Source organism: Drosophila nasuta, chromosome 3 (assembly GCF_023558535.2).
Source record: "Drosophila nasuta strain 15112-1781.00 chromosome 3, ASM2355853v1, whole genome shotgun sequence".
In the NCBI taxonomy this organism is placed as follows: domain Eukaryota; kingdom Metazoa; phylum Arthropoda; class Insecta; order Diptera; family Drosophilidae; genus Drosophila; species Drosophila nasuta.
Genome location: NC_083457.1, coordinates 52,900,831 through 52,925,691, shown reverse-complemented (window position 1 = coordinate 52,925,691; position 24,861 = coordinate 52,900,831). Strand labels below are relative to the sequence as shown.

Here is a 24,861-nt window from a genome sequence, read left to right as displayed (position 1 = left end):
TGTTTAAAGACGGACAGCTTTTTCCGACGAGACTACCTTGTATAATTGTATCATGGTTTAGCCGTCTCTCACGCACACAGACAAAGGAAAGAGCACATCGCTGGCAGAGAAGAGCGCAGCAGAAGCAAAAAGCGGTCGCCCTTTGGCGTCGGTATAAAAGCGTGCGTCGCCGTCGCCGCCGCCAGAATTGCAATTGAAACGTCGTCGTGAGAATAACTGCTGTGCAGAAAAAGAAGCGAAGAATTAAAAAAGTACATAACATAAAAGTAAATTACATTATATACAAACATACAAGATGTCGATTGTACCACTGTTGAGCTTGGCACGCGATCTCGAGAGCGCCTACAGCGACTGGGATCATATGCTGGACGATGACTTCGGCTTCGGCGTGCACGCGCACGAACTGTTCCACCGTCCACGTCTGATGATGCCACACCATGTGGCACATCGTCGTCGCCCCCATTTCATGCCCTACGAGCGCAGTCATCATCATCATCAGCTGGTGCCAGCATCGCGTCGTCGTTCATCCGGCGGCCAAAACGCGCTCTTGCCCATCATTGGCAAGGATGGTTTCCAGGTGTGCATGGATGTGGCACAGTTCAAGCCCAGCGAACTCAGCGTCAAGGTTGTGGACAAAACGGTGATTGTCGAGGGCAAGCATGAGGAGCGCGAGGATGGACACGGCATGATCCAGCGTCATTTTGTGCGCAAGTATACGCTGCCCAAGGAGTACGATGGCAACGAGGTCGTCTCCACTGTCTCCTCGGATGGTGTGCTCACGTTGAAGGCGCCGCCGCCACAAGACAAGGAGCAGGCGAAGCAGGAGCGCATTGTGCAAATTCAGCAAACTGGTCCGGCTCACTTGAGTGTTAAGGCGCCAGAGGGCGCCACCAGTGCTGTGGCTGCTGATGGCAAAGGAAAGGCCGAGAACGGAGCGAGCGAGAAGATGGAGACCGGCAAGTAGGCGAGATTGAGAGAATGAGATGGCAAAGCGAGTTTAAGATGGCGGGCAATAGGAAACGAAATGCAGGGCTGCTCGCAGGAGAGTTCAAGACTAAAAACCACAAACACACACACACGCGCATACAAAGGCAACACTTGAACATCGCATAAAGAGAATATTCATCACAGCACATTGGTGTAGTAGCATTAAGCAATTTTAAAGCCACATTTAAGATTCACTTTTTAACCAGTGTGCTTAGGCCTAAGAATGTGTATTTTGAAAATACGATCACATGTGTATTATTTTAAATATGTAAAACAACACGGAAATTTAATTGTATTTGTATGTCATTTGCATTTATACTGTGAGAATCCAATAAAGCTACAAGTAGAACTAAATCAAATTTGTTATCACTACCAAAAAATACTTTTTCAGCGACTGATTTGCATACAATAAGCACATAAATATGTATATTTATGTATGTGTGTACATTTTGCATCTGCATAAACAAATGCATTAAATTTTGGTTGCGGCATTTTTACACACACGCATATAAAATCACGCTCTTAAGTTTCTCGAACCTTCTAGAAAGCTCTCGCTGTTTCTCGCTCTTCATTGCTAAAACTCTGTCTCTTTCTAACTTGACTGCGATGTGTCAAAAACATCGCAGTAGGCTCTCGATATTTCTAGAAGAGAGCGCGCTGTGGTATAAAAGCAGCTCTGTCGCTCGTTGTTGATTCAGTTGAAAAACTAATCTCGTCAGAGTCGGTCGAGTTAATTCGTCGTGCGCAAAAAGTAGAATTTCGAAAATTCAGTTTTCTTTTGAAGTTACATTTTTATTTTGACCGATAAAAACAAAATAAAAAATATGTCGCTGTGGAAAATGTACAATCCTTATTGCATCGTGTATCCAGAACTAAGCATTCCTCGCATGCATCAAAGCAATCGCCACAGCAAGCGGGCCAGAGGCGTCTTGAAGCACTTCAACGGAGCAGATGGAGCAGCTGGCGATGGTTGGCTTGATTTGTCGTTCGACGTTCAGCAGGGCAAAGATGCCTTCCAGGTCTGCATGGATGTGAGTCAGTTCACTCCCAACGAACTCACTGTCAAGGTGGTGGACAACTCGATTGTCGTCGAAGCCAAGCACGAGGAGCGTGAGGATGATCATGGCTACATCTCGCGGCACATTGTGCGTCGCTATTCCTTGCCAGAGGGCTACGAGGCGGACAAGGTGGTGTCCTCGCTGTCCTCGGACGGAGTGCTCACTGTACGTGCACCCAAGCCGCTGGCTATAGAGTCCAAGGAGCGTGTGGTGCAGATTCAGCAGGTTGGACCAGCTCATCTGAATGTGAAGCACAACGAGGGCAACAACGATGCATCGGAGAAGCCAAAGGAGAATCTCCCGGCTACAAAGACTGCCTAAGCTAGTCATATAACAATTCCTCATTGTCAAAAATAGTATTAAAACCAAGACATTAATTAATGTTATAGTATAAACAAAAGGCTGTTAACGAATAAAACCTCAGTTCAAAGACAATTAAATAACGAAGTACTTTTTTTCTTAATATAATATACATTAATAATAATAATAAAAAAAATTATAAATTAACGAATAAATCGCATTAATAAATAAAATAAAAAGAAACGAAAATTTAAGCTAAATCAAAATTAGAATAAAGTATAAAACAAATCTGAAAAAATTGAAATAAAATATAAAAATAGATTAAAAATTTCTATAAAATTTGAAAAAATTATAAATTGAAATAAAATAAAAATGAATTACAATATAAAACAAGAAAGAAAGCTACAGCCGAGTATGCTCGACTTTGAGAGACCCGCTATACATTTAGAATAAGAGCAAGATAATCCGGTATTATTCCTAAAATATACCAAATTATTATACCACAAAAATACTAAAAATATACAGTACAGTACATTGATAGAGTACTACATGCAAAATATACCATAGAGTGCAAAATATACCAGATTGTCAGCCGAAGCAACTAAAAACCGTAGAATGTAGGCGTTTTCCTTATAAAGAAGTTTTTCTTTAATAACTTCTACAGTTTTTATATAATCCAAACCAAACTTTCAGGAATCATAAAGAATATAGTTATTATTGAGTGTACCCAAGTTTGGAAAAAATTTGAAACAAACTTGACCTGTCTCCGAACATAACAAATACTGTCGAACAAAAATTATATTTCTATCATCTATAGTCTCTGAGATCTAGGTGTTCATACAGTGACATGGCTATATCGTCTCGGCTGGTGACTGTGATCAAGTATATATACTTTTATAGAGTCGGAGATGTTTCCTTCTGCCTGTTACATACATTTCACAAAGTTATAATACCCTTCTACCCTAAGGGTAACGGGTATACAAAATCAGTTTATGAACAAACCCAGTTTTGGATGAACGAACGACTTTTTCAACGTTTTGCTTCTCTTTGGAATAGTGTTTTAATCGTTTTGCACATATTTATTTTTTTTGTAATATTTGTAATACATAATAAAAAATTTAGTTGTCCTTTTTGTTGTTGTTTTGTTTTGTTTGTTGTAATGCTCGGTATTATGCTAATATTTCTATAACTAAATCGGCTTACAATTTCCCGCAAAGCTTGATTGAGGATTTACAATTTACTCGCTGCTGTTGAAAAGAGAGCTTAAAAGCTCATGCGACTGAGAGCTTTTGCGATTTATATATATGTATGTAGTTGTCAGTTTAATTTTAAAATATTTCATTTTTGCATTGATATTCGTTTCGATTTTTGTTGTTTTTGTATTATTGCTGTTATTATTATGAATCGGTATTATTATTAATATTTATTGTTTAGGTTATGTTTTATTTGTTATGTATATATATATATATATATATTCAATGACGCTTAATCACAGATCAATTTTTTAAAATTTCATTTGACTTAGAAGTTAAGAAACAAAACACAAAAATTTCACAAAGGACACACGACATTGCCACGCCTCTTCTTACATACAACATACATACATTCATCATATATATGATAATAGATTAATAATTTGTAATAATAGTAGTAAGTATATACGGAGCTTTGGCAGCGCGCGCGGGGGGATTTCGGGTTGGGGGGAGAGCTGTGAAAATGTTTGTGAGGCATTTTATTTCTGCTGCTGCTGCATATTATATAGTATATATATCTATGTACATTTAATCGATATATAAGTTTTGTTCATTTGTTCAGCTTCTCTATATATTTACTATATATAGTATATATGTATGTAGATACTGAAATCATCTGATTTTCGTTACATTATTTATTATTTTCTTGTTATGTGTTTTTGTTTTTTTGTTTTCTTTTGCAGTCTCAAAAATTGTTTATGGGCTCCTCTGGTTAAGAGATGTTTTTGGGGTTCGGGTGCGTTATAAAAAAGATGCGTATTTTCCATTGTTGTTGCTGTTGTTGTTCCATCACTTTTTGATGAGACTTTCGCAGCTGCTGCTGAGATTTGGCAACGACTTGAAGAATAAACGCGAGCGATCCATTTGCGACTCCACCGAGGCGACGCCTTTGTGGCCATGCCCATGTCCATTGATAGCTCCTCCACTCGACTCATCCACGCCCTTGTCAAAAGAGCGACGCAGCACCAGCTGCTGTTGTTGTTGTTGGTGATGGTGATGGTGACTGGCGTAGGCAGCTGGAGGCGACAGCGGGGAAGAAGGCAGCTCTATGTCCAGCACAATGTCGCCGCCAACTTCGGCTGAATGTTGGTTGTTGTTGCCTCCTCCTCCCCCCACCTGCATCTTGGTGTCCGAATAGCGTCGCAACTCGCTGCTGGTTGCATCTCTGGCGAGGCGTCGGCAATCGGATGAGTCGACGGCACAGCAGCCCAAACCCAATCCAGTGGACGACGACGCATCCTCGTGTCGATAATCGATCTTTGGTGGTGTGCTATAGTCGTAGGTGAGGGGCGTGGCCACGCCTCCACCTCCTCCGCCCACGCACAGCGGCGAGTCGTTGAGTATATCACGATTCTCCAGGAAAATGGACGAGTTCGAGTAGCGCTTCGATTGATGTGGCTTATACACAAAGCCACCCAAGCCATTGGCCACAGCATGCGAGACGCCCGAGCTTATCGAGGGCGCCTTGTGCTCACCACTGCCTGAGAAGAGGAAAGAGAGAGTTAGAGAGAGTAATGATTATATTTGGAATGTTATTGTGAATTCATCTTTCGCAAAAGTTTTTCCGAACTAAAAAGATTAATTTGAAATAATTGAATCATTCTCAAAAGTTTTTCTGAAACAGCTAGAACAAAAAAAGATTAATTTGAAATAATTGAATTACATTATAATTCTCGAAACTTAAATATAATTTATATTTTTGCTACTTTTGCTTTTCTACCTAATTAAACTGTGAAAAGGAAAATATTAAATAGGTAATGCCTGGGGAGATTATTTTATATGAATACTTGCTTTGCGTTTTAAAAAATTTTAAAATATTGCTTAACTAAGATGTGAAAGTGAGAAGCCAGTCTAAGGAGTTTGTCTAACCTTCACTTAGCAAAGAAATACACTCTACAATATTTCTCACCAATTTATATATTGAAAAAGATGTTCGAATTTGAAAAGCTTTGTTTGAATGTAGTAGTATAGTATATCGATATACCAAATATAGCCTTGGGTGTATTATAGTATTTATAATTTATTGATCTCAATGTCGAGCACTCTCGACTGTAGCTTTCCTGCTTGTTTCCATTTAAAAGTCACCAGCTATAATCATTATTTTGTATTGTAACAATCGTGATCTTATATTCTTGACAAATTGGTATTTTTAATATAAAAGCATATCAATATACCACACATAGTCTACGGTATATATATATATATATATATATATTGTAGTATTTTTCGAGTATATCATTGCAGTATGTTTTAAGAATAATACCGCACTCTTTTGCCTGTAACTTTCCTATTTCTTTTCAATTAAAATAACTTTTTGCACAATCTTGATCTTATATTCTTGACAAATTTAGTATTTCTTTAATGTAGTAGTAAATCGATATACCACATAAAGCCTACATTATAGTTCACTATTTTTTCATTATACCATTACAGTATATTTTAAGAATAATACCGCACTCCCTTGACTGTAACTTTTCTATTTCTTTTCATTTAAAATCACCAAATATAATCATTATTTTGTACTGTAACAATCGTGATCTTATATTCTTGACAATTTGATATTTTTTTAATATGAAAGTATATCAATATACCACATATAGTCTACGGTATATTTTAGTATTTTTCGAGTATATCATTGCAGTATATTTTAATAACAATACCGCACTCTCTTGACTGGAGCTTTCCTATTTCTTTCCATTTAAAATCACCAAATATAATCATTATTTTGCACTAGTGCACAATCGTGATCTTAATGCTCACCACTGAAGCTGCTCAGCTGCATGGCATGCTCGCGTCCCGTGTCCGTGGAGATGCCGCTGGCGCTGAGATCTTGCCGCGAGCCGGCGCACAAATCGGCAGCCGAGCCGCGACTTGAGCTCTCCGAATGCTCGAGGACATTGTGAATGGAGTCATGGAACGGCGTCATGCTGCCCGAGCCCTGGGGACACGGGCGAAACGATGAGATCTGTGAGACAACATCATCGAGGGCCCAATCGCGATCGTAATTGTGCTGCGACTGCGAGCACTCAATGTTGGCGGCCACCGCCACCTGACCCAACTGTTGTTGGCCCTGCTGCTGCTGCTGCATTCGCTGGCCATGCTGCAGTGCATCCTCGGTCTGAGTTCCCGCGCTGCTGCTGCTGTGTGGCACCACATCGAGCATATGATGTGGCGATGCGTTCAACAATCGCTGCTGCAGCTGCATCTGCATTTGCTGCTGATGCTGATGATGCAACGCTGTCGACGAGGCGCCATTCTCCATGCCACCGCCACAGCTGGAGTCGTGCATCGCATGGCCAATGATTGCCCCGCCTCCTCCGCCCCCTCCGCTGGCATTGATCTCGACGGTGCCGCTGACCGCACCGTGGGCCAACGAACTGTGCGCCTCGCTGAAGTGATGATGATGAGCCGCCACTGGCGATGGAGGCGCCAGCGGATGGATCTTTTCTGGTGCGTTCTGGATAAGCAGAATTCTGTGGGGGAAAGAGAGGAGAAGATTAGTTGCCGATAATGAAATATATTATATTTTAATTCTGTCTTTTTTTATTTACAATCTGGGTAACAGATCTGGGTATAATGAACTCTGCTATTATATACAAAATCTTTTCGGTTGGATAGATTTATATATCGAGATCGATGTTTTCAGTCTTCTCACTGTTAAATTGTTGTCTACTACACTTAAGGCTTAATTATTTTCGTGGTTATGGAGTCTATCGATGTATTTCTTAATACATTTCTTCATTTCATCTTTTATGGTTGGAATATTAAGATCTTTGTGTATATAATAATAGATAAATGCTGCAGTTTACTTAATATAAATTATAAACGATATGAAAAATGTTTATTATTATAAAAATATATTCGAGAAATCAGTTTTCCTGGCTACAAACATTTTGACATATCATTTACATAGATATTTTTTTACGGCTAATTATATGAATTTCAGGTATAAATTATATAAAAATATGAAGCAGGACAAAAATTTGATCTTCCGAATTGAATTTATTCAATTCAATAAACTTTCTCAAAAGAAAGAATATTGGAAAAAGTAAAAGGTAAATTTAAAACTAACATTTTTTCTTTATGAATTGAATTCTAAATAGAATAGTAAAAGTTCGTTGAATATAATTTGTAGTAGAAAACATACAATATTTCGAATCGAGTGTGCTCGACTGTGATATACTCGCTATTCTTCTCAAATGAAAGCCAAAAAATGCGATACTAATATAAAAATATACCAATTTAATATACCGCAAAACTAACAATATACCAAAAGCTATATTTGGTATATTGATATAGCATTACATGTAAAATATACCAGATTTTCGTATAATCTTAAAAAACCCATAAATTACGGAAACGAAATCACTTACATTGTTTTAATTATAATATATGTAAGAAGTTTCTTTATGAATGGAATGGAATTCCATCCAATGGAATTAAATTTACATGGAATTCAAGAAATTCATTGAATGGAATTTGTAATTATTTTGTTGCAGGTTTAAAAGTACATAATTCTATTTTTGCTTTCAATCTATTAATTGCATTTTTACAAAATTTGACTATTCGAGCTATTTAATCTTACTCAACTGTATAATAAGCGAACAGAAACAGCTTTACTCATTAACAAAACAGATTTTCTTAACTAGTTGGCTATATAAACCAAGTATTCCAACTTAAGGCAGTTAGAAATGAAGTTCAGTTGGCTGTTGGCAATTCTCTCGCTTTACGTGGTCTACGTTCACGCTGTGCCTTATGTAAAGGAAGGCAAATGTCGTGGAGAACCAAGTGATTAAACATGAATAAATTAGTTAAGGATGTGGATATGAATATATGCTAATATTTATTGCAGTTGTGCGACAAGTGTGCCACAATCACGTCGACCATGGACACGCTACATTTCGTTGGTGCAAATCGCGGGCCATGCAAAATATGTGGTACTTTAATCGTCTCCACAAAGAATGCCAGAAAATGGATTACTTTGGCTGCGGTGGCAATGGAAATCGATATTGTACAAAGAGTCAGTGCATGGATCAATGTCGCAATGCTTAAAGAAGACCCAACTAACTAATATTACAAAGGAGTAATACTTCATTCGGATTGTAATTTATAGGGAAATTGGTTTAAATATAATGTAAATGTTTTTTCTAAATAAAAAGGCTTTATAAATTATAGAAATATTCCCAAATCTTGATTCATTCTATTATTTGTGAACATTAAAATTTCTCTAAATTTTTTTATTGATTTTAAACATTTTTCGTGTTACTATAGATTTCTAAACATAAATGCATGTTTGAAGCTGTTATAAAACAGATTCTTTGTGTTGGTCACGAGCTCACTTTTATGCCAGGTATTCTATCTTTGTTTTCCAACAAAGTATATAAATATATTCTTGATCTGGGGCAACAAACAAATACAAATTGTAGAAGTTATTAGGGAAATAGTTTTGGCAAAAACACCTACTTACTAGGGGACTGATTTGTTTTGGTTGACGATCTGGTACATTTTGCATTCTTTGGTATGATAAATTCTATGGTAAATACGGTATATTTTAAGTATGTTTTCCGATATATCAATTTGTTATGCTTATATTTAAAATGGGTAGCGGTTATCTCACAGTCGAGCACACTCGACTGTAGCTGTTGGACTTCTTTCGACTATTGTTTACAGATAATATACACTGTGCAAAGAGCACAAGTAGAAATATGAAGTTGAAACATAACATTGTATTCATAATTTAAATTCGAAGCTAAAATTTAAGCTGCTATAAGCAGCATTCTTTTATGTAGTTTCTGAATTCTTTGACTGCTGTTTACGGTTAAAAATTACAAGTAGACAATAATTAAAAAAAAAGATTTATAAACTTTGCTACGTGGATTATTATTTCAAAATGTTAATTCACTAACAAAAACAATTATAAATAACAGTCATTATATTAATGACGATATGCGTCGTTCCTTTAAATGCGCGAATGTTTTTCTTAACTGTTTTCTACTACTAAACACATTAAGTGTCATGATAAATGCAGAGGATTTATGAAATATGATAATTGTTGCATATAACTTGTCTTATGCATGGTATACATTCAAATTTCTTAATTTGAATTGAAAGCAAAAAAAGATTTATTGTATTGATTATGATCCCTTAACTAATTATATTAGATGGGAAACTAGTTTCACTAGTAAATAAGTACATAATTCATATAACTTCATTCATTGTATTGATTTATTATTTGAGGTAAAGCTGCAGCTTCTATAAACTACATTCAATGTGTTGATTGTAAACCCTTTTCTTGACTTTTGACTACGGCTAAACACAATCGAGGTGAGCATTGATAAACCGTGCTAATCGGACAATTATAACACAATGTTGTTTAACTGAATGGTTACATCAAAATTTCTTAATTTGATTTGCCTAGAATTCAAAATAAACTGAAGTTGCTTTAAGCAACATTCATTGTATTGATAGTGAACGGTTTTCTTGGGTATTGTCTACTATGAAACACCTTAAAAGGATTTATAAACTATACTTCAAAGTGTAAATTGGTTAACTGAAGTTGCAAACTATTACTAACATATGTACAGTATTCTTAATTGTAATTGCGTGCTATTTAAAGCCAAAATACAGCTCCTCTTAACTGCATTCCTTTTCTTGGCTATAGAAGCAACAAAATGTTGTTTAACTGAATGGTTTCATTCAAATTTCTTAGTTTCAATGGTTGCTATAAACTACATTCATTGTGGAGAATTCACACTTTTCTTGTACATCTTTTAATTTCCTATTATTATTCCATCTATTAGTTTCCTAATCCTTCGACTGCCTTGACTAGACTATGCCTTAGTGTAGTAGGAGCAACTACTCGCCTGTTGCGTGCCTTCCAGCGATGGCAGAGATGCAAATAGGCCTTGCACTGAATGTACATGAAGACGACGCCGCCAGTAAGTCCAACGGTGACCACAGCCAGCTTTGTCCAGAATGGCCAATCTGTTTGTGTGGGAGTAAAATGTCAATTAGTTGACTCATCCATTATAAAAAAACAAAAAGGGGGAGGTCGTTGTCGTTGTATGTATACAAACCAATCAGTCCACGTTTTACATCGTCTGCGGCGCGTTCGATGAGCACACAGAGGGACCAGATGACGCACAGGGCGGCGGCACAGTGGAAGAGTACGGTGCAGCAGAGACGGCGTCGCTCAATGCTGGAGATGTCAAGGCTGCGCCACTGCAATGCGCAATCGATCGATCGACAGAGAAGCGAGAGAGCGAGAGAAGGAAGCCAAGTAAATAAACAAGTAAGAAAGCTACAGTCGAGTGTACTCGACTGTGAGATACCCGCTACCCATTTTGAATAAAATAAATATATTTTGCGACATTTTCTCAAAATATACCGAATATACTGCAAAAATACTAAAAATATACCAAATGGTATATTTGGTATATCGACATAGTACCGCATTCAAAATATACCATAGACGGCACAATATACCAGATTGTCAGCCAAAGCAACTAAGACCCCTAGTAAGTAGGCGTTTTTGCCCATACAAAAATATTTCTTTTATAACTTCGACAATTTTAATCTGATCGCAACCAAATTTTCAGAAATCATAACTACTATAGTAGTTATTATATATACCAAAATTCGGAACTCTAGCTTGTTGTTACGCTTGTTATTCGATTTTTTTTGTTTTGCGGGGGCGGAAGTGGGCGTGGCAAAAATTTGAAACAAACTTGATCTGCGTGCAAACATAACAAATGTTGTCGAAAAAAAAAATTATAGCTCTATCTCTTATAGTCTCTGAGATCTAGGTGTTCATACGGACGGACGGACAGACACACAGACGGACAGACGGACATGGCTATATCGTCTCGGCTGTTGACGCTGATCAAGAATATATATACTTTATAGGGTCGGAGATGCCTCCTTCTACCTGTTACATACATTTCCTGCCGGCACAAAGTTATAATACCCTTCTACCCTATGGGTAGCGGGTATAATTAGTTTTAAATGCTGAAATAGTCGAAGAATAGAAGATAGCTTACCTCATTGAAGGGCTTGATTTTGGTGTGCATGATGAAGGGAAATTTGCAGAGTTCGCAGGAATTGGTTGCCGATGCCGTGAGCCATTGTTGCAGACACGCCTGATGCACATACTTGAGACTCCCGGAGCAATAGCAAGGCGTCAGCAAAGGATTCTGTGGATCGCTCTCGCAGTGGCAAATGCGGCAAATGTCGCCGCTATTCTGTGACGCTTGGCTGCTCGTTGAACCAAATCTGCAAATCAAATGCACACATGTCACAATCACAAAATGAGTCATACTTTCATATAAAGTGTAGTCTAAAGTGTAGTATGTAATATGTGTGGTGACCTTTTAGTGGTCTGCACGCACACACCTGAGTGCTAAAACAGATTACTTCAAAACGAAATGACAGCCATTTGATGATGCCACAACTTGATTGGCAGCAGAAAGCCAACCTGCGACTATTCTCTGACAGAGCTCTGTTCTCTCTCGTTGTCTTTGTTCCTTCGTTTCAACAAAGGATTGCCAGGATGTTGTCTTGTGGCTGTTCCCTTTTATTCTCGCTCGCTGTCTGTCTACCTTTCTGTCTGTCTGACTATCTGTCTGTCTCTCTGTCTGCCACGAGCATGTGCAAACATGTGATAATAACAACTACCCAACTAACCTCCCACCAAGACAAAACAATGCGCAGACAAACACAATTTGCTCACTTCAAATGCCAAAGGAGTGCCGAAGCTTTCTTAACGAGACAGCAAACTTTCTAAACAATATACTAATAATACACACTGTTTACGATATCTTTTGATATGCCTCACAATGCCAAATTCTCATTAGCTTCAACTCATGCTTTTAATGATTATAATTATTTGTTCCGAAAATTCATTCAAATTCAAGACTGCAAGAAATATAATAATAATTATTAAAGGTACATTTATGATACTTTCAATAATAATACTAAAACTAATACTAATATTAATAATTTAAAGCAAAATTGAAAACTGTATTTATTATTTTTTGTGTAAATCAGATTTAAATCATTATACAAATGTGTTCATTAATTTTGATTTGCAGCTCACGATTTCAATTTCACGGCACAAAGTGCAGCCAAAGCGAAATGAATAATCAAATATTATATATGAGTATTTTTAACATTCTATCAAATATCACATATTTATTAACTTGGCAAATAAATAAACAAAGACTTGCTTGCTAAACGACAATGAAATCTGGTTGCTCAGTTAGTAATTGAAATAAATAGTGCAAATATTTTGGTGTGGTAATTGAAATAAACACAAACAAGTAAGAAAGCTACAGTCGAGTGTACTCGACTGTGAGATACCCGCTACCCATTTTGAATAAAAGAAATATATTTTGCGGTATTTTTCTCAAAATATACGGAATATACTGCTAAAATACCACAATATACCATAGACCGCACAATATACTAGATTGTCAGCCAAAGCAACTCAGACCCCTAGTAAGTAGGCGTTTTTCCCATACAAAAGTATTTCTTTAATGACCTCCACAATTTTTATCTGATCGCAACCAAATTTTCAAAAATCATAACCACTATAGTTGTTATTGTATATGCCATTTCGTATTTCTAGCTTTAAAATTACGTTTGTTTATTTTGATTTGCGGGGGCGTGGCAAAAATTTGAAACAAACTTGATTTGCGTGCAAACATAACAAATGCTGTCGAAAAATAATTATAGCTCTATCTCTTATAGTCTCTGAGATCCAGTGTTTCATACGGACAGACGGACAGACATGGACATGGCTAGATCGTCTCGGCTGTTGATTCTGATCAAGAATATATATACTTTATATGGTCGGAGATGCCTCCTTCTACCTGTTACATACATTTCCTGCCGGCACAAAGTTATAATACCCTTCTACCCTATGGGTAGCGGGTATAATAAGTTGCATCATTTTGTTTAAGAGAAGCAGAAATAAAAAAAATTTGCAATGATGGCGATAAAAATTGGTTTGCTTTTTGATAGTTATAAAAGAAATCTGAACAAATTCAAGAACAATAAACTTTCAATAAAGAACAATATATATTGAGCATTTCTTTTTAAATACTATAATACTCAACAATATACTATAAAATGAGTATAGTATAATATGCGGTATAGCATTATGTATCAACGCAGTTCATTAACCCCTCAATCAAATAATTCTTAATTTCACTAAAGATAAATATATTCTATGCATTTGTTTATAAACACTAAACAATAAAATACTCAACAATATAAAATTTATAAATCACCGCAGTTCATTAACCCCTTAATCAATTTGTTCATCATTTTAATAATTTAAAAGAGCAATATTTGCATATAAACACTTTACAAAAAAAAAGAATAAAATACTCAACAATATACTATAATAGTAGTGTAGTATATTATATATTAGCGCAGTTCATTAACCCCTCAATCAATTGCAGCTTCCCCAGAAGTGACAAATTTAGAAAATCCCCATGAACTGATGATAATGAATATAAATGATAACTTTGGGACATATTTCGTAATATTCATGAAAAGTTATTTCGTTTTCCGGCACAGCTGCAACGCTGCGTGTTCGTTCACCAATCACAATCCATTCAAGCAAACGAATGTGAATGCAAATGAATCACAATCAGTGGACAGAGTGCATGTCGTAGACGATCTTTGAAAAGAGAAGTGATCACAACATTTGTATTCGCACTCGCTGTTGACATTTGCTTAGAACTTAGAACCAATGTGTCTATTAGCAAATACGAGCACTTAGCTTGGTTAGCACACAGACTAGCTAAAAAGAGCGTATCACTGAAAGTTAATACATCGATACTAAAGAGCAGGCTACACAATTATTTGTTTTTTGTATTTACGTGTGAAGTGAATTTAACAAATAATAAAAATACAAATACATTTTTTATTAAATTTTATTTTTAAGCCAACCTGTTTCATCGAAAAAGAGAGAGAGAATTGCATAATGAACGTGAACTGTAATCGAGGCTAAGTGCGTAAATAATTCAAGATTAAAATATTTGTAATTCCTGTTTCATATTCAGTTTCCCTGTTCCCAATATTTCGAGCCGCTTTCGAAAAGTGAAAACATCTCAGTTCCGACAGCAGCCAGAGCAGAAATTTTGTATTTCGTTATCTCGAAATAAATACTTTTTCATTTCAAGAAATAAAATTCCCATAGATTTGCATATAAACAATGGTTAGGTTAAGGAACCGCAATAAAATGCTAATAAAACAAATAAATTGCTAGATGTTAACAAATGTAATAACATAGTTCTCGAGTTGTTATTTCCTTTATACATATTGGCAATATTTTTGTATATATGCAAGTATTAAATCGCGATTATATTCCTAGAACCAAACACTTTCCTCGAACACACATAATTTCTGAGAATGAAACATTCGACGAGACTCTGCCTTTTGAGACCTTAATTGGATTACGTTAGAATTCATAATCATATCATGAAGACGACGGCAAACAGTTTTCTATAATATAAGCAAATGAAATAAGTTTGAATATTTGAGTAGTGTTCGCTCTGTCGATGAATAAATTTGTTAGTTAAGTTTTCGTATGTAAACAAGCAAAGATTAACATTTTTATTTCGAGATTTCGAATGCACATATTTAAAGTTTTCATGAAAGATCATTTTTATGGTATATTTTGTACTCTGTAATATATTTTGAACGTGATAGTATATCGATATATCGAATAAAGTCTTATTTGGTATTTAATAATATGAAATATTTATGAATACACATTCTTAAAGTTTTCGTTAAAGATCTTTCTTATGGTATATTTAGAACGTAGTAGTATATCGATATACCAAATAGTCTTTGGTATAATGAATTGGTATATTTTTAGAATAATACCGCACTCCTTAAAGTGTTCATTCAATATATATCTTAGTTTATAGTATATCAATATACCAAATATAGTATTCGCTATATTAATATTTTTAGAATAATACTTCACTATTTTGCATTTTTTGTAAAATGTCTAGCGGGTATCTCATAGTCGAGCTCACTCGATTGTTGCTTTCTTATTTGTTTATACACGTATTTAAAGCTTTCATTGAAGATCTTTCTTGGTATTTCTTTATTTTCCCAATTTAAATTGTTTTTTAATGCTAACAATATAATATATAAACATTTAGTTGTAAACATTTACCCATGTGTACCTCTATATTTATTTGTATTATCAGCATACTTCTGATTATATATATATTTGTACAATTCGGAATAATTTTGATAAGCGCACTTTGTGTCATTGTTTCGCATTTTAATGTGGGAATCTGAATGTCAAATTAGTCAAAGTGCCAGACATGGGATTGATTTAATTTCAATTGCTGAGATTGTTCGTCGTTGGTTGGTGTTGTTGATAAAACGATATAGTAAGTAAGTAGCTACCTACAATACCTACATACATGGTTGGTGGGACTAATAGAACTTGCATTATAAATTCATTAGGCATGCATTTAATGCCAACTCAATTTAGTTGTTCACAGCAACACGATTGAATGAATGTGTTGTGTGTGTGTGTGTGTGTGTGTGTGTGTGCTGCTTGCGAGTTGGCCAAGTTCATGGCGGTTGCAATTAACCCAGCTTGGGTAAATGCTATCATTATTGGCCCGGTGACGCCCGCAATGCCCTCTGCGAGACCATGTGGCTAACAACATTTGCTGCTTTGACAGAGCGAAAGAGAGAGTAGATAGAGAGCGAAAGAGAAAGGAGATAGAGACAGAGAGAGAGAGAGAGAGGGAGAAAGACTAAGGGCCAATTGGCCAAAAAAAAGGAAAACAGAAATAAAGTAAAATTGGTTTTTATACGTTTTAGTTGAGGCACTTTTACTTTCAGCCCCTCGCGACCCTTCTCTCCCTATCTCTCTCTCACTCTCTGTGTGGGCTTTAGAGCTCAGACGGCAAGTGCGTGATTGCGCCGAAGGACACCGCAGGACACGACGGCCACAAATGCCAGCCAAGCGTTTACTATTTGTGGTGTTGCTGTTGCTGTTGCCGGGTTGTCATCACATTTGTTGTGGGTCTGGGACACGGTCCGACTGAGGCCATGGCCACAGCGAACACAGCAGTCGTAATACCCGGCACTTAAAGGGTAGAAGGGTGTTATAATTGTATGTGATGTCGTTATCAATTTGGCTAAAGAACATATTTTCTTGATGAACATCAGAGAAACAAGAAAAACCCAGGCTTATTGCATCATCCTTAATGAACATCAACGCAACATGAAAACCCCAGCTTTATTGCACTATCAAATTATGCAAAATGTCTTGTGTAAAAGTGCAGCCTCCTAGCTCTTACCATTGATATTTAGTAAACATGCCTGATGCAGAAATAAAATACAGCAGATTCATGACATGTTGTTTGTGAACATTTAAATTTATAGTCAGTCAATCAGGATAAACAATTTGATGTATATAGGTAAAGAAATCTTTAAAAATGTATTGACTAGTATTTCATAAAAGCAGCAGATATTGTCGTTCATAATTGTGGACATAATGTTTGTGAACATTTAAATTTATAATCAGTCAGAAGAAGCAATTTATGTATATATATAAAAATCTTTAAGTAAGTATTTCAACTGATCTTAAAGACCACATTCTAAAATATCTTCGACGACAAAATCAAATCTTAACTAAACGATACAATGAAAACTTCTTGTTTATAAATAAAGTAATCTTTCAAAATGTATTGACTAGTATTTCATTTGAACTCAAAGAATACATTCTAAAATGTCTTCATCATCTAACCAAATCTTAGCTGAACGATACAATCTAAACTTTAGCTACACCGATTTACTTTCCATCGGGTATCTTAAAGTCAATCTCGCTTAACTGCGACTACCTCACTTGTTGGCCAATGGTTCGCTGCCTCGGCAATTGACTGTCCTTGGATCAATAAAACGCATTTCACAGCAAACTGTGGAGCCAGAGCTCATAAACTACACACACACATACACAGAAAACAGACACAGACAGATCCACAGATACAAATGTATCTGCTACTGTGTGTGGCTTGTATCTCTCTTGTATCTTGTATCTGTATCTACAATATATGTACACACAATATTTATACACAATTTGTGTATGTTTTTGTTGCTCCTCCTGGTTGTTGTTGTTATATCCTTTAGGCAGCCGCCTTGATATGCGCATCCGTTCGCATTTATTTCGTTTCGTTTCGTTTCGGGTTGTCTGCCAATTTTATGACTTCATTAGATAATAGGCTCAGGAGCCGAGACGCCAGACTGGCGACAAGCTCAAGCTCCGTTCAACTGCGACAGATGCTTTATCGTCATCGTCTTCGTCATCTCCAAATCCAGTTCCGTTAGCATCTTCTTCTACAGCTTAATCCCAACCACACACCCCTTTGAATGTGAACTGAGAATAAAAACATTTCGCGTCTCCGTCTCGATAATTGCGTGTAATTAGTGATTCTAAATTGAGTTGCGATCATGTCACATAAATTAATGTCAACCTCAGCCCCAAAACCCTCCCGAACACCCCAAGCAAACCCCCTAAATCCATCAACAAAGAAATGCAAATGTTTTTTAGCTCCGACATCGACATCGACATCGCGGCATCTACGCAGTTTGTTCAGTTCAGTTTCTCAATCGATTTCGCAGCCGCAGCGAGTTGAATGTGTTTTAAAGGGGTCTTTATTTTACTTTACTTGTTTTTTTGTGTGTTGTTTGCTTTATTTTTATCTGTCATCTTGAAACATGCCAATTATATTTCCAGACAGCTATTTTCTTTAGCAAAATAAATCAAAATATAAACATACAGCAAAATGTGTAGAATATATATCCAGTTATTATACGTACTATATCTATATTTGACGTTATTGATACATTTTGGGTTTTGCCCAGGTTTAACGTTTTAAGCTGACGCAGTATCAACGATAAGATAAAACTTCTCTCGAAAACAATAATATTAATAGTATCGGGTGGGTCAATAGTTCTATTTTAACTATTTTCCCTTAATACCAAAACAAAAGATAACAAAAAAGATTATATTTGGAACTTGGAACGAAAAGAGAAGACCGCTTTTAGTATATGATTGGAATTGCCGTAACTAATAAATACTGCAACTAATGAGATTATAACATACTAAAGTTTTTCTTTTGAATCCCCATAAATTGGAATTCTATATGGCAGTGGTAACTAAAATTTGATCTCGGTATAGTACAAAGAAAAATAGTTTTAAATTTCGATACAGCAGCTTCGATACCATTTCAGATCGAGTTTGTTTATTTGGTTGAGAGAGAGAGTTGTATGATATAATTGTTTACTTTCTCTGAAGCGCTTAGAGTTGTAAAAAACATTCTGTTCGATTGATTTAAAAAGGAAGAAAAGATTTAGCAATATATAAATATTTGAATATAAAAATATTGAACACCATTTGAGATCAATAGTTTATATGAAATATTTGGAATCATTGCACGATAAAATTTGTAACTTTCTTACTTACAAGAAAAAGAAAATATGTAACAAAGTATTATAACATTAAATTTTTTAACATTATTATATGGAACATGGTCGTTTGATATAGTAAGTTTTAACCTATTTCTGAACAATTGGCTTTTATAAACATTTGAAATCAAGTGTTTATATGAAACATTTTCAATCATTGGACGACCAAATTTTTCACTTTTTCGTCGATCATAGAATTAAAAAAATATGTAACAAAGTATTTGTAAAGTTATTATATAAATAAAATGCTTGTTTGATATAAGTTTTCACCTATTTCTGAACAATTGGTAATTATACTACCAACATACATATGTCGAATAACATTTGCGATCAATTGTTTATATTAAATATTTTTAATTATTATATGACAAAATTGGTAACTTTTTCGTCGATCACAAAATTAGAAAAATATGTAACAAAGTATTTAAATTTAAATTTTGTAAAGTTGTTATATGGAATATGCAAATAAAATGCTTGTTTGATATAAGTTTTCACCTATTTCTGAACAATTGGTATATTCTCTATATAGTACATACAAACATACGTCGAATTTATGATCTTGCTATTTTAAAAATGTAGCTGAACGCGGACATATATAGGCTATGTGGACGCTTTGTCTAATTATAGAACACACACACACACCCTCACACCGACACACACATATACGGATGCAACGCACACGGACTCTTTGTCCACGTAAGCTTAAAAGCACAACGCACCGAAGCTTTGGCAGGCAAACGTTGACGTTAACGTAAACGTGCAGTGCACTAATACAGCCCTGGCTTTAACACAAATAAGCATGATTATTAATTAAACATGGACATGGGCACACTCTTCCACATACTACATATGGAATCCATGTATGTGTGTGTAAGTGCATGGAAACTATCGCATTTCCACTTTGGGGCAGGTGCAAAATTTCAACAAAACAACTTTCGTTCTCTTTTGTATTGAGTTTTTGTGCGTTTCGAGTTTCCGAAACTTTGCAACTGCTGCACAATTGTTGTTGTTGTTTTTGCTGCCCTTGCTTCCGCTGTTACTCGACATGTCTACTTATGGCATCTGCCTCCTAGTCGAGAGTATTGCCAGCCAATCAGTCTGCTAAAGCAGCGTAATTAATAGCTCTCCCCATCGAAAGGCAATCGAAAGTGCTTTGGCCATTCTCCCATGGCGATCGAAGCCATTTGAGACACAGCATGCACACATAACGTATACGCAACGTGTGTTACGACAACTCATGAATCAAATACTAAAGTCCCTCCCCCTCTGTCTCTTGCTATCTATCATTATTTCAGTTGATTGAATGTCTCGCTACAAATTCTATCTGTGCCCAAAACAAAACAAAAATGACAATCTACATTAAATATGTGAATAATTTGTATATATTTTCAACTGTTTGAAAAGTCCCTCGCTCGCTCAGCTTAGCTCAGCTCTGTTTTGCTTAGCGTCTTTTATTGCCGTCTTTAACTGTGCTTTACTTTGCTGCTGATACTCTAGCGGAAGGGTAACATTATTTTATTGACAAGTCTACAGATTACTACGAAGTCAGTCCTTTTGGGTTGAAGCTATCTCATTGATGCAGTTCGATATTTCAGTTGAACTTTGAAATAGCAGTGCGACTACATAACGATTATATTTGCATTAGAGGTGGAGAACTATCGATAGTCTGCGCCATCGATAGTGATTTATAGTTTCCATACATTATCGACTATCGACGATATCAAGGAAAATCTATCGATAGTGCAGTAAAAAAAAATAATTTAATTAGTCTTTATAATAATCCATATTTGTTGAAAATATGAGAGTATGAAATTGGTTTTCCAACCTTTATCTGAAAATAATAAATAATTATTTTTCAAGTAATATGAATTTTTATTTTTTAGGTTTACGTTAACTGCTATTTATATATTTATTTGATTTGTCCTGCTTTGCTGAAGACCCTCTCCGACTCTACGGAGGATGCAGGTATACAAAGAAATTTGAAAAAATATCGACCACTATCGATATCGATTGACCACTATCGAGAGTGCGCGCCACTATCGAGAGCGTGTCGATAGTGGCCAACCATTGATAGTCCCGATAGTGCCATCGATAGTTCTCCACCCCTAATTTGCATATTCCTTTTTATTAGTTGATCGCTGACACATTGATTTTGTAAAATGGAGCAAAGAGAAAGGAAACAATCCATTTACTTATTACGATAACTCAATAACAATCTTGCATAATAAACTTGTGAATAAATTCATTATTAATATATTAGTTTAATATATAATATAAATGCTTATTTCAATTCAAAAACGATAAATAGTCTCAATAAAAAACTAGTTCCTCAAGATATACTTCTTGAACTACCCTATAATAAATGAAAACTTAATCGTGTGCATGGAATTTATTATTTATTATAAATGCTTCAATTTGACAACGATACATGGTTTTCAAAACAAACTAGTTCCTCAAGATATCCATCTTGAAGTATCCTTAAAATATTAAAAACTCAATCGTGGGAATAGAATTTATTATTTACTATAAATGAACAAGGAAATTTACTTTTAAAAAACAAACTAGTTCCTCAAGAACTCTCCCTCTTGAACTACCCTATAAAGATAGCTAGAGTATTTAGTTAACTACCTGCCGAAAAAAAACCTTAGTTTTCATGTTGTTTACTGTTTGCTGTTTTAACGCTCTGCTTTTCGTTAGCCAACTGGTTTGAGGTGTGTGCAGCTGACAAAAGTCAGGTGCCCCAATGCATATATGTTAGTACGAGTGCAAACGTACCTAAATCGCATGAAACTCTATATTATAATACAGTTATATAAAGTGTTGTCAGTCAATTGTCGAACTGAATTCAGTCTCCTTCTTAATCAACACTTGTAATACTCTCGACTTATTTATGTATCTACGTAATATTGCAAAGCGAAACTATTCTAGCTGATTATTGGGTATCGAAGCTATATAATTACGTCTATATACAGTATAGAAGAGAGAGAGAGAAGGAGAAGGAGAGAGAGAGAGAGAAGTGGTAAATATTGTTGTGGCTGTAATTGCCGTGAACCTTATCAGTTCATATATTTAGCTTCGCTACGTTAAATACTCGTATGTGAGCACAAGTTGTGTAAATATTTTAAAGCAACAACAATAAGCTTTGGATATTTGTGTAAGAGATTTCCACATTGGATTGGAGAAGATTGTGTGATTGTGTTGGCACTGATAACAGACGTCTATCCAAAGCTTGCGCCTTGAGTGTGAACATGTTGAAAGGAGGTTGACTGAATGTTGACTGTTTGCTGATTGCCGTATAAATTAACCCGACGGCATAATTACGATGGCCAGCAAAGTGAACAGTGTGTAGTGAAAAGCGAGATCCGAATGAATGAATGAAATATGTATCTCTGGGAGTTGGAAATTATAAATCAAAGTAATTAGACGGCGTCGTGTCAGTTACCCGACACCTAACTGAACCCAACTATCTATATATAAGTTGGAATCGCAAGAATTTGCATTTCAATCGAACCGAATCCGCCCCTCGTAGCGAGTTTGCATGCGAATTACATATGCAAATGCTATAGTAACTATTGTAAATGCATTTATTAATTGCCATAACTACAACAGATATATATATATTATTATTGCAGGTGTATAAACATACATATGTCTATCTATAGCTATCAATTAAATCAACTTGCACTCTTAATGTGACAACATTAATGAGCTTTATCTGTTTTATTGGACAGATTGCAATGAGTCAAGTTAATGCTCGTCTGTTTTAATATCTAACCAACTTTGTTGGCCGCATACAAAATTTATTGACTACCTCTCAATTAGCAATAACGGTTTTATTATTTTTTTTATGCCCGAATGATTAGGAGACATCTACGACCCCATTAAGTATATATATTCTTGAACAGTGTCAGCAGAAACAATTCACAAGACAAATTCGTGGTAAAAATTAAAGTTTTGTTTGGTATTACAAGGCTATTTGAATTTAATGGTATATCTTTATACCAAGTACACTTCTTTTGGTATATTGTTGTTCTATGTTTGGTATATTTGTATAGATCAAAACGGTACTTCAACAGAAACAATTCAAGAGACAAATTCGTGGTAAAAATTAAAGTTTCATTTGGTATTTCAAGGCCATTTGACTGTAATGGTATATCTTTATACTAAGTACACTCATTTTGGTATATTGCTAATCTATACTCGGCATATTTTATAAGATTAAGATGGTATTTCATAGTCGAGCACACTCGCCTGTCACTTTCTCACTTTTTTATTGCTAAATTTATGCTGGCAAACGTAATAAATCAGCCCATCAACAAGAGTTTAAGCCTTTTCTAAGAGTATTTTCAATAATAAACCTTTTTCAACGGCTTAATTACAGCAATTAAACGAGTTAAAAGTATTATTATTTGTCGCATCGCGCAAACATGCAATTTGTTTGCTACTTAATACAATTACATATATTTTAAGCATTTTTAATTGCGGTTTTATCGCTGAATAATTCAGTGTATACAGCACACACAGTGTTTACACTGTTTTACAGTGGCGTCCCCTCCCCAATTGCCAAGCGATGCGACATTGAGCCGGCCCCATTGGATATAATATCAAGGGCGCATTCTAAGAAATAGAATTTCTGTAATTTTCTTTTCTTTTCTTCTGTGTGTATTTTTCTCTCTTTTTTTGCAAGCATGTGTGTCTGTGTATTTTTGTGTTTTAAGGCCAAACGAACTTACCTGACATTTGCATAGTGTTGGCCGGAGCCACCGGTGCTCCAATCCACATGCTCGATATCTGATGATGTTTTTGCGTTTTCGCACGACATTTTGGTGTTTGTGCTTTACTGAAATTGCACTCGTTGTTGTTGTGGTTGTTGTGTGTTTACTCTATGCCCTGCATTCGAGGGGATGCATTAGGAGTGCAGCAAAGTCTGGCCACACTCTTATTTTGCAAAGTCCTTACGTTGTTTTCTTTTTCTGTTTTGTTTGCGGTCTTTACCGTTAACGTTAACGCTGTTGTTGTTGCTGCTGCTGCTACTGTTGTTCTTGTATTCAATTTGAGTTTTCGTTATGCTGTTGCTCTGGCTGTTGTGCATTTGTTTATTTTGAAATGGTAAACAGATGCTGACGGCCGCTTTATTTGTAGCAAACTGTGCTGACTGCTCTCTGCTCTGATTGAAGATTTTTCACACTTTCGTTCGTTCGTTGACTCCTTACGCAGATTGTTTTGGTCAGGGCTTACTTGGATTTCAATTTCTTTCTTTTGCAAAAACAAAAAAAATAAATATCTATTGCACTTTGACGCACGCTTTTGAGGCAAATGAACCTTCTGCAGCAAAATATCTGCCCCGTTCGTTCATTCGTCTGTGTTGGTGTGTGTTTGTGTTTGTGCGTGTCTATTATTATATATTTTGCGGATGCACAAAGAATTGTTTTTTATTCGCTTTTAGCACACATACGTTTTGCAAGACGCAAAAAATCGACTTGTAATCTACTTGATTTTCTATGCCCGTAATTTCACATTATTCTTTGTATTTTATTTTCACATTTTTTTTTTATCTGCAATCTGCTTAAGTTACAAATAATACAAAGGCATTTTGCTTAAACCTGCGACAGAGACGCACTTGCACGAGCGAGGGCTGCGACGACACTGCAGTGTGCCTGCTCGACGTCAATGTGTAAATACGGACTGGCAATCGTTATCGAGGAATCGAGAGTCGTTATCGCATTTGGTCACCCCAAATCATCGCCGTTTAAACA

General features: G+C 35.8%; 4 protein-coding genes across 4 annotated transcripts; 3 read left to right on the top strand and 1 right to left on the bottom strand.

Annotated features, from left to right (window-relative positions):
* Positions 1-182: 182 nt before the first annotated feature.
* On the top strand, positions 183-1,346 carry LOC132792510 (heat shock protein 27). The gene has a single exon (XM_060801921.1). It carries the CDS (start codon positions 296-298, stop codon positions 962-964), a length of 669 nt encoding a protein of 222 aa, XP_060657904.1. The 5' UTR covers positions 183-295; the 3' UTR covers positions 965-1,346.
* A 337-nt stretch (positions 1,347-1,683) lies between these two features.
* Positions 1,684-2,497, top strand: LOC132792512 (heat shock protein 23-like). The gene has a single exon (XM_060801922.1). The coding sequence runs from the start codon at positions 1,812-1,814 to the stop codon at positions 2,364-2,366; it is 555 nt and encodes a 184-aa protein (XP_060657905.1). The 5' UTR covers positions 1,684-1,811; the 3' UTR covers positions 2,367-2,497.
* A 903-nt stretch (positions 2,498-3,400) lies between these two features.
* Positions 3,401-24,748, bottom strand: LOC132792506 (uncharacterized). Its single transcript, XM_060801914.1, has 6 exons — positions 23,839-24,748; positions 11,638-11,869; positions 10,675-10,819; positions 10,462-10,582; positions 6,359-7,071; positions 3,401-5,079 (listed from the first exon to the last, which is right to left on the bottom strand). The coding sequence occupies exons 1-6, from the start codon at positions 23,925-23,927 to the stop codon at positions 4,388-4,390; spliced, it is 1,992 nt and encodes a 663-aa protein (XP_060657897.1). The 5' UTR covers positions 23,928-24,748; the 3' UTR covers positions 3,401-4,387.
* Positions 8,268-8,702, top strand: LOC132791590 (kunitz-type kappaPI-theraphotoxin-Hs1a-like). Its single transcript, XM_060800573.1, has 2 exons — positions 8,268-8,386; positions 8,451-8,702. Exons 1-2 carry the CDS (start codon positions 8,290-8,292, stop codon positions 8,648-8,650), a joined length of 297 nt encoding a protein of 98 aa, XP_060656556.1. The 5' UTR covers positions 8,268-8,289; the 3' UTR covers positions 8,651-8,702.
* Positions 24,749-24,861: the final 113 nt, after the last annotated feature.

What these genes read in the sequence shown, in the direction of transcription:
- LOC132791590 (XM_060800573.1), top strand. Translation starts at nt 8,290, where the DNA reads ATGAAGTTCAGTTGGCTGTTGGCAATTCTCTCGCTTTACGTGGTCTAC. An exon ending in CAAATGTCGTGGAGAACCAA is followed by an intron (nt 8,387 to 8,450) that starts GTGATTAAACAT and finishes TATTTATTGCAG; the next exon opens with TTGTGCGACAAGTGTGCCAC.
- LOC132792512 (XM_060801922.1), top strand. Translation starts at nt 1,812, where the DNA reads ATGTCGCTGTGGAAAATGTACAATCCTTATTGCATCGTGTATCCAGAA.
- LOC132792510 (XM_060801921.1), top strand. Translation starts at nt 296, where the DNA reads ATGTCGATTGTACCACTGTTGAGCTTGGCACGCGATCTCGAGAGCGCC.
- LOC132792506 (XM_060801914.1), bottom strand. Translation starts at nt 23,927, where the DNA reads ATGTCGTGCGAAAACGCAAAAACATCATCAGATATCGAGCATGTGGAT. An exon ending in TGTAAAACGTGGACTGATTG is followed by an intron (nt 10,583 to 10,674) that starts GTTTGTATACAT and finishes CCACACAAACAG; the next exon opens with ATTGGCCATTCTGGACAAAG. An exon ending in GCAGCTGAGCAGCTTCAGTG is followed by an intron (nt 5,080 to 6,358) that starts GTGAGCATTAAG and finishes TCCTCTTCTCAG; the next exon opens with GCAGTGGTGAGCACAAGGCG.